This window comes from Centropristis striata, chromosome 4, assembly GCF_030273125.1.
Source record: "Centropristis striata isolate RG_2023a ecotype Rhode Island chromosome 4, C.striata_1.0, whole genome shotgun sequence".
NCBI classification, from domain to species: Eukaryota; Metazoa; Chordata; class Actinopteri; order Perciformes; family Serranidae; genus Centropristis; species Centropristis striata.
The window spans coordinates 2,266,156-2,281,464 of NC_081520.1; the positions used below are offsets into that span (position 1 = coordinate 2,266,156).

Sequence of the window (15,309 nt, forward strand, 5' to 3'; positions counted from 1 at the left end):
GTTGTTTAATGTTTATTTTAAAGTAACTGAAAGAATAAGATACTACTAATAACAAGTATTAGCATGCTCTAATTGAGACACCAGAGGATTGTGAGTGAGAAGACTAATTTTCCTACGTTTCTATGTATAAATTATTTCTGTTGAGTGGAATTTGCGGCCTGGAGCGCAGTTTTCGAATTTATTTTTTGACAGTTTTTTCTCTCCCTCTACACTCTGGTGATGATGTCACACACTGTGACACGAACATTCCGTGCAATACACACCCATTATAATCTCAGAATTTCTCCAAAAATGATCATGGTCATTGAACAGGGATTGATAAAAAACTATATGACCTATCGAAACGTGGATTAATACACCGATACACAAGACTTGTGTCTACTGTTTAAAGTTTAAATGGAGTCTCTAGGTGAAATTATGCCAGAGAAGTAAACGTTTAAAAATCTCCAATTATTGTTCTATTTCGCTCATTTTTTGTCGGCCGTCCCATTCATTTCAATGAAAAATTTGGGGCAGTTTTTTATTGTGGAGGAGGAAAAGGTGCTGTATGATGATCATAATGTGCTTCCTTTAAAAATCTGCCCAGCAGAACTCCCTAACCCTTAAAGGAAATGAACCTCAGTCCTCAGCTACATGATTCAGATATTTATTGGTTCAGGAACGCTTGTTTTGTGTTTGTTTTTTTACTACTTTTTTTTTTACTACTTTTTTTCTACAATATTTGCTCATATTTGAGTCATGGCTAAGGCACTTTCTTCAAACTTGAACTACCATAACCATATGGATCCATTGATATACTGCATCAAGGCCAATTTAATACATGTAGTAGCATAATGCGTGCAAAATTGACAGAAAAACACCATATTAAGGGTTGTCAAAAAATTGATTAAAAAAAAGTAATCTGATATAGCAAGTCGATTTTTGACAAAAAGGGTTACATTTTAAAATGCCTAAAAATGCTAATAATGGCCCAATTATAGTCTGTTGATACACAGACAAGTATAGTATGTACAGAAATTACAGAGTCACACCAAATTATGGGATATAAAAACATTGGAAAAACAAAAAAGTCATACTGTAGCATGTTGATTTTTATCATATATTGTCATGTGAAATTTTAAAATGTCAATTATGATTCTTAAAAACAACATAAGGATAAATAAAAATGTCAAAGGAGTTATGTCCTGTGGATCTGTACACAGTACAAAAAAAAGGAGAAAGAGAAAACAAGAAAAATTATACAGATATTCACATTTACCAATATTTACAGCCTGTTTACACCAAAATAATAATAATTAAATCTCTAATCAACAAGATCTCTTAAATCGTGTAATTAAAATAAAAACAACAGCCATCAAAAGGACCATGTGGTGTAAAAAAAGAAAGAAAGTACAATATATACATATATATTACTGCTTAGTAACTGTACTGTCCTGGGGGATGGACACCTGAGCTGCTTTTATAAAAACAGGAGATAAGCTACATTAGCTCAAACAATCTTACTTGCTTGTAAACAATAACATAATAATAATGTGACAGGAAAAGGCCACAACCCAGGCGTTTACGCATTTAAATAACCACCTGCCATTGTGGCAAGATACTAAACCACAAGCCTACTAGAGGAGAGAGTGACAGAGAGAGAGAAAGAGAGAGAGAGAAAGAGCGAGAAAGTGAGAAAGAGAGAGAGAGCGAGAAAGAGAAAGCGAGAGAAAGAGAGAGTGCAAGAGAGAGAGAGAGAGAGAGAGAGAGAGAGAGCGAAAGAGAGTGACAGTGAGCTCGAGAGAGAAAGATAACACATGATGACACACAGCTGTTGGTTATTTTGTTTTTTATTTTTTATTTTATTTTTTCTTCTTTTTTTGCTGGGACAGTTAGATTGTATAAATTATATGTTGATTGTAATTCAATGATTGTAAATATTGCTTTCTTTTATTGTAATTAGTTTTTCTTTTCTTTTAAATATAACAATTTATTGTAAATATTGCTTTCCTTATCTTGTTATCTTTTTTTCTGATGCTTGCTTTGGCAATATATACATTGTTACGTCATGCCAATAAAGCCAATTGAATTGAAATTGAAAATTGAATTGAATTTAATTGAATTGAAAGAGCGAAAAAAGTGAGAAAGAGTGAGAGTGAGAGAGAGAGAGAGAGAGAGAAAGAGCGAAAGAAAGAGCAAAAAAAGAGAGAGAGCGAGAAAGATAAAGAGAAAGCGAGAGAAAGAGAGAGAGAGAGTGACAGTGAGCGAGAGAGAGAGAGAGAGAGAGAACCCAGAATGATTTTATTATTTTCCATTTTGCATTATTGGTTTGTTGTACGTGGTGTTTCACGCATTAACGTTGACACATCAGGTTGGACTGCACTTAATCGCACAAATCATTATCAGTATCAGGCAGGCCTCCTCACTGTCCGCTTTTAAAAGAAATCTTAAAACCTATTTTTATTCACTGGCTTTTAACTCAACATGAGCCTTTGTTCTGTTTTTATTTGTTTTTATTTGTTCTTTGTGGTTTTTTAAAATTAAGATTAATTTTAAAATTAAGACTAATTTTAAAATTAAGATTAATTTTAAAACCCACTTTTATTTATTGGTTTTTACCCAGCATGAGACTCGCTTTGTTTTAGTTGTTTTTGCTTGTTCTTTGTTTTTATTGTTTTTATTGTTGGTCTGTCCTGCCATGTACAGCACTTTGTATCAGCTAACGCTGTCTTAAAGGGCTCTATAAATAAAGTTGATTTGATTTGATTTGATCATCATCATCACGGTGAAAACTTGAAGTTCATAGCAACAGAACCAGAATAAATGTAAGTTAGCCTATTATACTTGTGTTGCATTCTCTAGCCTTTTGGTTGAGCTGTCTGTCGTGATGCCACGCCCCTCTCAGTTGATGCCACGCCCCTCTCAGTTGATGCCACGCCCCTCTCAGTTGATGCCACACCCCCCATGCTACGTTTGGGTCGAACGTCTGAAACTGAAAAAGAAAGATCTGAAACTTATTTTTTTTAACTGTAAAAAAATAAGATCTGAATCTGAAAATATAAAACATGCAAATGAAAGAAACATATGAAAGTAAAAAATGAAAATAAAAAAATGTATTCAGAATAATTACCGGAGTTGATCATAATAGTATTTAACCTGAAAAAAAAAACATGTACACTTATTTTTATTTTGAATACATTGGTGTATTTTTCAAAATTCAAGATCAAAACTTGACATTTCAGTTTCAGAGTTGATGTTTACTTTTTTAAGTACAAAACTTTGACCCTAATGTAGCTCCATGAAAGTACCCGGATGTTCACTGCCTACTTATAGAGAGTGGCAGCCAATGAGAGGGCAGACTCGCACAGACACAGGAGAGAACGGCTCTCCAGCACGGTCCGTTGAACCGTTCAAAAGAATCGGATCGTCCGCGAACGTAACACACCACTAGTGAGAAGCAGTGCAGCGGTCAGAAGAGGTCTGGCCGTAGACTAGACCAGGTGAGGGACTTGGTTTCCGAAAGGTGACACAGACGAAGCGCGAGCACACCTGCAGCAGCCGCACGAGGAGCCATGGTGAAGATCAGCTTCCAGTCTGTCGCGGGACAGAAAGTGGAGAAGGAGAGCGATGGCGACAAGACCGAGATCCTCATCCCTCATCCGCTGGTGAGCAGCCAGCAGCTTATTGTTATTATACCTTTTTTTATGACGCTTGTCTTTGTCTTAACACGGTGCAGTGTTGGTGTTGTGCCTGCTGTGCTTATAGTCTGCATGCACCTGCACATCCTGCACGAGCTGCAGGGTTTTATATATGACAGCATATATATATCGCCATTATTTGACTGCAAACAAAAACATGCCATTGCTGCGATGTGTTTCCTCTGCGCCAGTCCGCTCAGCCCAGTGCAGGCTGGATGCAACTTAATATCATGTGCAAATGCATGCTCTTTGTTCAGCACTACATGAAGGATTACAGGGGGAAAGACAAAAAAAAAGAAGCTATTTATAATGTAAATAGGAGGATTGGGGGGTTTGCTTTATAACTGTAATGGCTTCTTATTGCTTTCCTCCAATGCAGATTTTTAAATAAACATAAAAGAAAAAGCAATGCAAGAAATGCATGATCTTTGCCTGACAAAATGGCAGATGGGCTGCTGTGGCTTGCAGCGCATGCCAGATTATTTTTCCCAGCCCTGAATGAGGCAGAGCAGCGGAGTCCTCAACTTTGCTGTAGCAGCATCCCAGCATCAACCTTCATCAAAGATACATGACCGAGCTGATGATGATGATGATGGCGATGGACCAGATAGGGCATCATATCAGGCGTGCATATGGAGTGAATATTGCAAAAAAAAGTGCAAAACTGGAGTAAATCTGTACAATTCTACAATGTCATTTAGCAGACGCTTGTATCCAAAACGACGTATATTTTAGATTTAATACAACAGAAGGAAAGTTGAAGTCAAGAAACAACACAAGAGTTAGTGCCATGGGTTAAGTTGAGTCCTATTAGGACCTACATATAACTGTTAATGCCATAACAAACATTTTCATACCACACTGTAAAAAAAAATCTGTTTAATTTACGGTAAAATACCAGCAGCTTTGGTTGCCAGAACTTCACTGTAAAAAATACAGTGATCGTATTTAAATGTAAATATCAGCAAAAACTGTAATTTATACTGAATAATCCCATTACTTTTAGGATAATTGTGTCATCATGGTATTCCTCCATTAATTTTACATCAAAATTTGATATTTTTACACTAAAACTGTGTGTTTTCTACAGTTTATGGCAGTTGAATTTAAAGTTTTATGATATTCTTCGATTTACAGTCATTAAAAGTATTCACTACGGTGATGTACAATGTTTAATTTGACAACCTATTTCTGATGCAATTTGACAGTGTTTTACTGTAATTTCTACAAAGGTTTTTTACAGTGCAGATTCCAAACTGACCCACAGCTCACTTCAAATATACTGTTTTGCTATTTGTGAAATATCTGGTTAATTGTCTGTATACATCTGAGAAACCTTAAACTAGCATTACTAGACTCATCTATGACAAATGCATGGATCAGATTGACTTGGGCATCACAAATGATGACTTAAAAGACAATATATGTGTTTGAACAGTAGTAATAAAGGCTATCTGTTCCTCCAAATGTATTGAACAGAAGACGGACAAGCATCATGGTGTGTCACGCACTCAGCTGGTGTGAAAGAGCCTCTATTTGTCTCAGTGGGGTGGGAGAACACAAAGATCTCACAGAAGTGAGTGTTTCTGCACAGTTGTCGTCGTGTCCTCATGCACCCTCTGTTCCCAAGAGGAACACAAAGAACTGAAATCAATGCTGCACATACAGTCATGGAAAATGATTTGACCCCTGTTTTCTCCTTGCTTGCTTGTTCATTTAATGCCTGGTACAACTAAAGGTACATTTGTTTGAACACATCGATAGATAGATAGATAGATAGATAGATAGATAGATAGATAGATAGATAGATAGATAGATAGATAGATAGATAGATAGATAGATAGATAGATAGATAGATAGATAGATAGATAGATAGATAGATAGACAGTGCTGGAAAGTAACTAAGTACATTTACTCAAGTACTGTACTTAAGTACAGTCTTGAGGAACTTGTACTTTACTTGAGTATTTCCATTTTATGTCACTTTTTACTTGTACTTCATTTCATTTTTAGGCAACTATTGTACTTTTTACTCCACTACATTTAGCTGACAGCTTTAGTTACTTTTCAGGTCGAGATTTAACATAAAACATAATAGATTTAAAATTTGTACTAATTAAACCACACAAAAGTATATTAAGTAGTTAAAATTAGCCCTACCTTGACAACAATAAATTTAAAGCTTACATAAATGCATCAAAAATAATAATACAATAATATATTTGGACAATCTGAGTGGGTCAATTCTGCATTGCAAATACTTTTACTTTTGATACTTTAAGTACATTTTGATGCTGATACTTTTGTACTTTTACTTCAGTAAGTTTTGAATGCAGGACTTTTACTTGTAGTGGAGTAATTTCACAGTGTGGTATTAGTACTTTTACTTGAGTAAGGGATCTGAATACTTCTTCCACCACTGTAGATAGATAGATAGATAGATAGAGAGAGAGATAGATAGATAGATAGATAGATAGATAGATAGAGAGATAGAGAGATAGATAGACTGACTTTATTTATCCCGAGCTGGGAAATTACAGTGTAGCAGCAGCATTACACACAGAGACAATAACAATAACAACACAATTAAATAAAAAAAACAACCTAGGCATACTTCAAGCAATGAAATACAAAAAATACAATAAAATGTAATGTAAAAATAAAAATAAAGTGTCTAAAGAAGGAGTATGTATTAAGGAGTAAATTCCAGTGCAGAATAAATCTGAATATGCAGTATAAACAGTATAAAAATAAAAATGTTGGTGCTATGAAACAAATAAGGTGCAATGAACAGTGTGCATAAAGAACACATAAAGTGCATAAGGACAGTATGTAATGAACCAGAATATTTGTTATTGTACAGTGTGATGGCATGTGGAAGGAAAGATTTTTTATATCTATTATGATATCTAGCCATTTCCCATGGTTTTCTTGAAAATAATTTTGGTTTTTATCAAGAAAACCATGGAAAATTGCTAGATATCAGCTCTTAAATTGAGCTCTTATGAGATATTTTTGTTGTACAAATGTACCTTTAGTTGAACCAGACACTGAAGAAAACAAGGGTGGTCTAATATTTTTTTCCATCAATGCACACAGTCCAAAAATATATTCTGCTCTCTAGCTTTTATGTGTCATCTGCTTTGTTAAAATGACTGAACACACAGGGTTTGCAATTTTCTTTGAAGTTTCCTCCAACAGCTGTTGCCACTGCACGATCATTTTCTCCAGCTAAGAATAGAAAACATGATTATTTCTTTACAACAGGACACATTTTTTACCTGCCGCAAGCACTCCATAGTGCAGCTCTTCTCTGTTAGTCATTATTCTTGTAAATGGAAGCTTGCAGCCAGTCAGCGGCTACTATCAGAGAGTAGTGCCACCCTGCCAACACAGGTTGGGCGCGTGGCGGCGGCAGATGGGCTGCGAGACTGGAGGCGTCTGTGAAGATTACTCACCATCTCCAGTCAAGTTTTCATTACCAGGCGCCCCGTCATCTCTTCCTCTCTTCCTCTCTTCCTCTGCTTAATTCCTGCTTATAGTCTAGACGGAATTGTCCAAAAAGTGAAAGTGAGGAGCATTTATGGGTACAAGTCAGGAACCGGCCTACTTTACTTATTTCAAGGGTGCTGAATCCAAAAAAAAAAAGGTTCCCAAGCGAAATTTTGAGTTTTTGACCTTCTCACTTGCATATCAAAATGGCGACCGTTGGTCATTGGACCATTTCCCCTTAGTTTTTTTGTAAGTAGGCAATCAAAGATGAGGAAATTAAGTTTCTGGATCTATAGTCTAGGGTCAGAACAAGGATATAGTGGAGGCTCAGTGTCTTTTTTATGTATATTTATATGCAAAATACCAACTTTTAAGGTGAAATTAAGCATTATTTGTGTCATTTTTTTTAAGGCCGACATGAATATTCAATCAATATCACTTGTAAATGTTACAGTTGGTAATTTGCATATATATATGCATAAAAAAGACACTGAGCCTCCACTATATCCTTGCTCTGACCCTAGACTATAGATCCAGAAACTTAATTTCCTCATCTTTGATTGTCTACTTACAAAAAAACTAAGGGGAAATGGTCCAACGACTGAGCAAGATGGGCAATTTGGTGGCCATTTGATACAAATTAGAAGGTCAAAAACTCAAAATTTCGCTTGGGAACCATTTTTTTTGGACTCAGCACCCTTGAGATATGTAAGGTAGGCCGGTTCCTGACTTGTACCCATAAATGCTCCTCACTTCTTATAGGAGGCCTTTATTCTGAAATCCGTCTAGACTATCATACATGCAGCATTGCCGTTTATGCAAGCTTCTATTTCAGCAGTTAGTTAATTTGGGTCATTTTCAGCTGCTCGTCACGGTGAAGATGAGTAAGCTTGATTGAAATTGCCTGGAAATGCTTTTCTGTGCCCATCTGAAGTATTAATATCTGTGTTGTGTGTGTGTGTGTATTTTTTTCCAGGATGAGGATGAGCTGGTTCTGCCTCTGCGGCCCAAAAAGTCTCCCCTCAACGGCCTGTGCTGCCTGACCTTCGGCCTGGTGGTGTTCATGGCCGGTTTGGTTCTTGCCTCCATTTATGTCTACCGCTACTACTTTATACCTCACGTAAGACCTGATGTGTGTGCTACAGGGTTCCCACTAGGGACCAAGGTTATAATAGTTTTGGATTTTTCATTAGTTTTAGTTTTAATTTCGTTGTGAATTTTTGTTTTCAAATTCAGTTAGTTTTAGTTAGTTTTTAGAGTGAGTTTGCTAGTTTTAGTTTAGTTTCTATTTTTAGAAAATGCTTATTTTTAGTTTAGTTTTTATTAGTTTTAGTGTTAGTTTTAGTTTTTTTGTAATGGGTATGTGCCTTTATTTCCTTTGGTTTATCATCTCAGCCTCAATAAGGTTATTAACTCTTACAGTTCTGGGTGTTTTGTATTTTGGTTCTAGTGTAAACATCCCAGTCTCAGTAAACATATTCACCATGTGTTCCTGCATGTTCAAATAGAAACACTGAATTATGTATGAGAAAAGTTGACAAAGACAAAAACTAAGGACATTTTCACTATAATTTTAGTTAGTTTTAGTTAGTTTTGTAACCACACAATACAGTTTCAGTTAGTTATCTTTCTTTTAAAAACTCTTGTTTTTATTTTTATTTCAGTTAACGAAAATGTTTTTTCAATTTTAGTTTTTGTTATTTTGTTAGTTTTCGTTAACTATAATAACCTTGCTAGGGATGGGAATAATTAATCAATGATAGATTAAAGGTCGCTAAGAATTGTTTTTTTTTCTATGGTACATTGCAAAATCTCAAAATAATTGGTATTTTACGCTCATTGTATTTTATGCAAAAAAGTTTCCAAGCTCTTTTGTCTCTGCTACGAGAGAAAAAAAAATCATATTTTATGTTAGAATTAAACATTTGGTCAAACTTGTCCCTTTTTCTTTGATTCTTCTTCTTGCAAAATTGCTCTTAATTTGCATTTTAAGGGGCATTAAAAGTCTTTAATCTGATTTTATTAACCTTATGATGAGTTGTATGTACACTACTGATCAAAAGTTTTAGAACACACCAACTTTTCCAGAATTTAATTGAAAATTATGCAGTTTAATGTCTCAGTGTACTCTGAAATTAATGCATTAATTGCAACATTTAAAATTCTTTATTGAGCATGATAGTGTTTTGAAAGTAAAAAAAAAAGATTCAAAATCACATTTTATGTTGGACTAAAGGACTAAAAAAAGACACAAAATGACCAAAAAAAGACACAAAATGACAAAAAAAGACACAAAAATGCACAAAATGACTTACAAAGACATGAAAAGAATTAAAAAATGGACAAAATAGCCCAAGACTCCATAGAGTTAAGTTGTTAACCCATTTCTTGTTCCCTGAAAAAGGCCTACTTGTATAATTCTGAAATGTACATTATTTTCCAGTTTTGGTTAAGCTTACCTTTTTTTATTTACCTCTGGCAGTTCACCACTTACCTTTGGACCCTTTCAAGCTGTTCATTTGACTTGAACTGCTTGAATTTCAATAAAAAACTGGAAAAATTGGGGTGTTCTAAAACTTTTGACCGGTAGTGTATCTCAGATCAGTCCTGACATCAAATACTGTATTCATAAATGAGACGATGCTGTAAAAGAAGGATATTCTTGCTGCAGTCTCCACCAGCTGGTGTGTTGATCTAGAAACAAATTGTGTGTGTGTGTGTCTTTGTGTGTCTTTATATGTGTGTGTGTGTGTGTGTGTGTGTGCAGATCCCAGAGGAGAACCTGTTCCACTGCAGGGTTCTGTATGAAGACTCGGTGTACGCCCCGCTGCGTGGCCGTCAGGAGCTGGAGGAGAATGTGGGCATCTACCTGGCCGACAACTACGAGAAGATCACCGTCCCCGTGCCTCACTTCGGAGGCAGCGACCCCGCCGATATAATCCACGACTTCCACAGAGTGAGGACACAAACACAAACACGCCTGAATACCGAACACAATTAAATCATGTTTACATGCTAACACTTTTTGGCCTAGATGAGAGGACATTGGATCACCAAAGTCAGTAAGATTGACCCTCTGGGGACCATGAATGTCTTTACAAAATCTTAATGGCCAGTAACCCACCACTAACTGGCTCCAATTAATCCAATTACAGTCTCCAAGGTTAACAAAAAACCTAAGCACTTGTGTTGAGAGCAAGGTTATAAGAAGTTTTGGATTTTTCATTAGTTTTAGTTTTAATTTTGTTGTGAATTTTTGTTTTCAAATTCAGTTAGTTTTAGTTAGTTTTTAGAGTGAGTTTTCTAGTTTTAGTTTAGTTTTTATTTTTTGAAAATGCTTAGTTTTAGTTTAGTTTTTATTAGTTTTAGTGTTAGTTTTAGTATTTTTGTAATGGGCTATATGTTGGGTGCCAGATTCAAAGAGGTCATAATACATTTTGCCTTCATTTCCTTTGGTTTATCATCTCAGCCCCAATAAGGTTATTAACTCTTACAGTTCTGGGTGTTTTGAATTTTGGTTCTAGTGTAAACATCCCAGTCTCAGTAAACATATTCACCATGTGTTGCATGTTTAATAGAAACACTGAATTATGAATGAAAAAAGTTGACAAAAATGAAAACTAAGGACATTTTCACTATAATTTTAGTTAGTTTTAGTTAGTTTTGTAACCACACAATACAGTTTCAGTTAGTTATCGTTTTTTTAAAAACTCTATTCTCTCTTTATTTTTATTTCAGTTAACGAAAATGTTTTTTCAATTCTAGTTTTCGTTATTTCGTTAGTTTTCGTTAACTATAATAACCTTGCTGGGGACCATGAATGTCTTTACAAAATCTTAATGGCCAGTAACCCACCACTAACTGGCTACAATTAATCCAATTACAGTCTCCAAGGTTAACAAAAAACCTGAGCACTTGTGTTGAGAGTTTGTTTGTTTCCAGGGACTGACTGCCTACCATGACATCGCTCTGGACAAGTGCTACGTTATTGAGCTCAACACCACCATCGTGATGCCTCCACGCAACCTCTGGGAGCTCCTCATCAACGTGAAGGTAACTCAGCTGTAATCTGAGGCAATTTAACGTCTCCATCAGCACCATTTTCTCTTGTTTTCTAAGAAGGAAAAGGCTTTTATTTTTAGCTGAATGCTATAAGCTGGTAAAGACCTGGATTATTTTTGGGGCTGCCTGACTCACCTTATTCTAGCTCTCAGCATCAAGTCTAATACATCAGTGTTCTTACAGGGTAAAAAATGTCTTAATATGATTTCGAAAGGTCTTTAAAATGTATTTAAAGACCAAATGATACCAAAAATATTTTGGCCACACATGAACATCGCAATCCCTTGTAAAAATGAAATATAAAAACAGGAAGTTACCCCTTACAAATGTAAAATCAAATATTCCCAGCTTACACCTTCAAAATAAAAGTTCTGCGCTTTATCCTACAAAACATCAAAATAAAAGTTCATAATCTAGTGTAACAACATCCCATTGCTACATATATACTGTAAGGACTGCTCTAGTAATCTAGCATCACATATGTTGACAAAAATTAGGTAGTAGGTATAATTAATAAATACTCTTTCAACCCTCAGTGTTTGTGTTGGAAAAAATCCCCCAGTGAGCTTGTTTGTTTTGTTCCTTCCTCCCTTGCAGAAGGGAACATACTTGCCTCAGACCTACATCATCCATGAAGAGATGGTGGTTACTGGCAAGGTGCACAACATGCGGCAGCTGGGACCCTTCATCTACCGCCTGTGCAACGGGAAGGACACGTACCGCCTGAACCGCCGCCTCACCCGCAGACGTGAGTTAATGGACGGTCACATGATGGATGCTGATACAGTGTGTGTTTTATGTTTTAACTCCCAACACCAAGTTTTTACTATGACCTTGTATTTCACTGCACTATATATATAATATAAGTCCTGCAGCTCTATGGAATCAGCACAATCACGGCTAGAATTGTCTTGTGTGCAGTATATCACAGTTAAAATGGCATAAATCATTAAAAAGAACAAATGCATTTCTCCATTTCTAAAATTGCAATAAAAATTGAATTATATATACAACAATTTTCAAAGTTCCCACAAGTGTCATGAAAAGAGATAAGGTTAGAAATAAGGTCGTCATAGCAGTCCGGTATTTGAATACAATAAAAAAATATAAAATGGAATAAAATACTGAGGTAGAAAAAACAAAAATAAGAATAAGACAAGGACAAATAAGGTGCAGTGGCAGGATGGTGGTAATGATACTGATGATTTGGTGGTAGTGTTGTTGTGAACAGTATAAACAGTATATTATAATAATAATAATAATAATAATAATAATAGCACAGTATATATGGTATATGATATAACAATAATAATAATAATAATAATACCAGTATAATAACAGCATGTAGTCATAATAATAATGGTAGCAACAGTATATAATAATAATAATAATAATAATAATAATAATGATATTCACATAGAAATGTGTCATATATTTAGCCTGTGCAATATGCTATACATATTGAACTACTTGCATTTGCACAACCTCTACTTGCAACTCTCCTCTCAGCTCTGTGTAAACAGCCTCTCCTGTCCTCTCCTCTCTGCTCTGTGTAAACAGATTTTCAGTGAATATTTGTCACATGACCGACAAATTACCAATAAAGACACTAAATTACAAAAAAATTCCCCCCAAAAAAGACACAAAATTACCAAAAAAACATAAAATTTGCAAAAAAGACACAAAATTACAAAAAATATGTACAATTTCAAAATTCACAAAAAAACACAAAATTAGTAAAAACGTATTGTACATGATGTGGTACTGTCATGTTTCCAGCCTCTCCTGTCCTCTCCTCTCAGCTCTGTGTAAACAGCCTGTCCTCTCCTCTCTGCTCTGTGTAAACAGCCTCTCCTGTCCTCTCCTCTCTGCTCTGTGTAAACAGCCTGTCCTCTCCTCTCTGCTCTGTGTAAACAGCCTGTCCTCTCCTCTCTGCTCTGTGTAAACAGCCTGTCCTCTCCTCTCTGCTCTGTGTAAACAGCCTGTCCTCTCCTCTCCTCTCTGTGTAAACAGCCTGCACTTCTGTCTGATTTTCAGTGAATATTCGTCCTGTGACAGTTCGTCTCAGTAAAATAATGTCTTATTTTGGTAACTTTTTCTAACTGAAATATATCCGTACCCTATGTAAGTTCAAATTTAAATTATAACGCCCGTTATACAGTTTCTTTCTACCATAAATGGTGCATCTTTGGCGACCTTTTTAAAGAAAACCATGCCGGGGTCCGGAGGGTTAATGGATAAAAGGAATGTTTTTAAACTGTTGTTATCAGATCACGTCTCATCACTGGTCCTCTCTCTGCGTCTCACCCTGTTTTGCCTCTCAGGCATCAACAAGCGCGAGGCGAAGGACTGCCACCACATCCGTCACTTCGAGAACACATTTGTGGTGGAGACTGTTATCTGCGACGAAGCATAAATGTGACGGTCGTCCGTGTCGCCCCCACCCCCCCGAAGGCACATCTCCAGTCACCACCCCAGCAACTGTAGCATCCTCCCGTGGATCTGATCATGTCTGAGTTGCACTTTAGGCGTTATTTTGGGTTAGATGTTGTCATTTTTTTTCTATTTCTCATAGGTGATATTTACTCTGACGTGTGATGCAATACTAAACTGCTGGTTCTATCACAGGATTTTCCTTGTAGCAGAGTCCTCTAGCAATTAATGAATTACAATCTCAAGACCTCTCCTCGTGCTCTGGGGACCAGTGTGATGGTTACTGTCGTTGGGGGAGATGACTGTCTCCAACCTGGAGGTTACTTTGTGTCTCTATAACACATGTCATGTGTATAAAGCATGAAGCCTTGCTTTCTCTGAGCAAACATCATCCATAGATTTCAATAATCCTCTTTTTCTTCTGTCTCACGTTTCCTGTAATGTAAACATGTAACTGCTGATGACTAGTTGCTTGCTTGCATTTATCCTCTTGCCTGCCTTAGTGCTTCCTTGCTCCCCTTTATATATATATATAAATATATATATATATATATATATATATATATATGTGTGTATGCGGTGGCCCTGAGAGCTCACAGCACTGCAACTTAACCCTTTGATGCACAACATATTAACCCCCATTCTAATGCACAACATGGGTCAAAACTGACCCGCATTAATTTTAATTTTATGATTCGAATATTCCAAGTATTCTTTAAATATCTTGTTTTTGATAAGAACTGATCGTTATTTCCATATTGCCTCTCATACTTTATGAAGAAAAAAGTTTTTGTATTATTACATTACATAGCTAACTACTTGGCAAAGCAGCTTGCTAAGCTAACTACTTAGCCAAGAAGTTAGCTAAGCAGTTAGCTTAGCAAGCTACTTAGCTAAATACTTAGCCAAGAAGTTAGCTAAGCAGTTAGCTTAGCAAGCTACTTAGCTAAATACTTAGCCAAGAAGTTAGCTAAGCAGTTAGCTGAGCAAGCTACTTAGCCAAACAATGGATATGGGTCATTTTTCACCCATATTGTGCATTAGAAGAGTAGTGACACAAGAAGGGATTTTATTTAAAAAAAAAAAAAAAATTAGGATGTATGATGATCAAAAACAAACTAATTGGGGAACACCTGGAATACTGAATGATGAAAAATAATTTATTGCAAAGATATAGAACATAAAAACTCTGTCGGGTCACTTTGGACCCATGTTGTGCATCAAAGGGTTAAGAGAACTCATGCAAATACACAAAACACAAGCAAGTTAAGAAAACATCTTCGTCAATTTGACAACACAAGCGTAGCATTTATAAAACGCGCTGCAAAGACCACAACACAACAGAAGTGTTTCCAGACGACACTTTAAAGTGATGCACACGTCTGGACACGCTTGTGATATTATCATGTTATTTCAAAATAATGATAATTTCAATGTTATAACGATCATATCGTGCTAACGTTATCGGCTGATCATAGCGTGCTAACCTTAGCCGGCGATCGATAGCGTGTTAGCATGCTAGCAAGACCAAGACCAACTTGGTGCCATTGAGAGAGACCAACTAAAACATGTATCATTCATTTATTTGATTTGTTTAACTGCAATGTGATTGATACGGGCTAGCAGGCTATCGCTATATGTCATA

The 15,309-nt window shown here is 36.0% G+C and overlaps 1 protein-coding gene across 1 annotated transcript; it reads left to right on the forward strand.

The window, feature by feature from the left end:
• The first annotated feature begins 3,343 nt into the window (after positions 1–3,343).
• itm2ca (integral membrane protein 2Ca) lies at positions 3,344–14,053 on the forward strand. Its single transcript, XM_059330420.1, has 6 exons — positions 3,344–3,644; positions 8,146–8,289; positions 9,937–10,125; positions 11,112–11,222; positions 11,829–11,979; positions 13,556–14,053. The coding sequence occupies exons 1-6, from the start codon at positions 3,552–3,554 to the stop codon at positions 13,645–13,647; spliced, it is 780 nt and encodes a 259-aa protein (XP_059186403.1). The 5' UTR covers positions 3,344–3,551; the 3' UTR covers positions 13,648–14,053.
• The last annotated feature ends 1,256 nt before the right edge of the window (positions 14,054–15,309 follow it).

Coding starts and splice junctions, on each gene's coding strand:
- itm2ca (XM_059330420.1), top strand. CDS start 3,552: ATGGTGAAGATCAGCTTCCAGTCTGTCGCGGGACAGAAAGTGGAGAAG. Junction 8,290..9,936: donor GCTACTACTTTATACCTCAC/GTAAGACCTGAT, acceptor GTGTGTGTGCAG/ATCCCAGAGGAGAACCTGTT. Junction 10,126..11,111: donor TAATCCACGACTTCCACAGA/GTGAGGACACAA, acceptor GTTTGTTTCCAG/GGACTGACTGCCTACCATGA.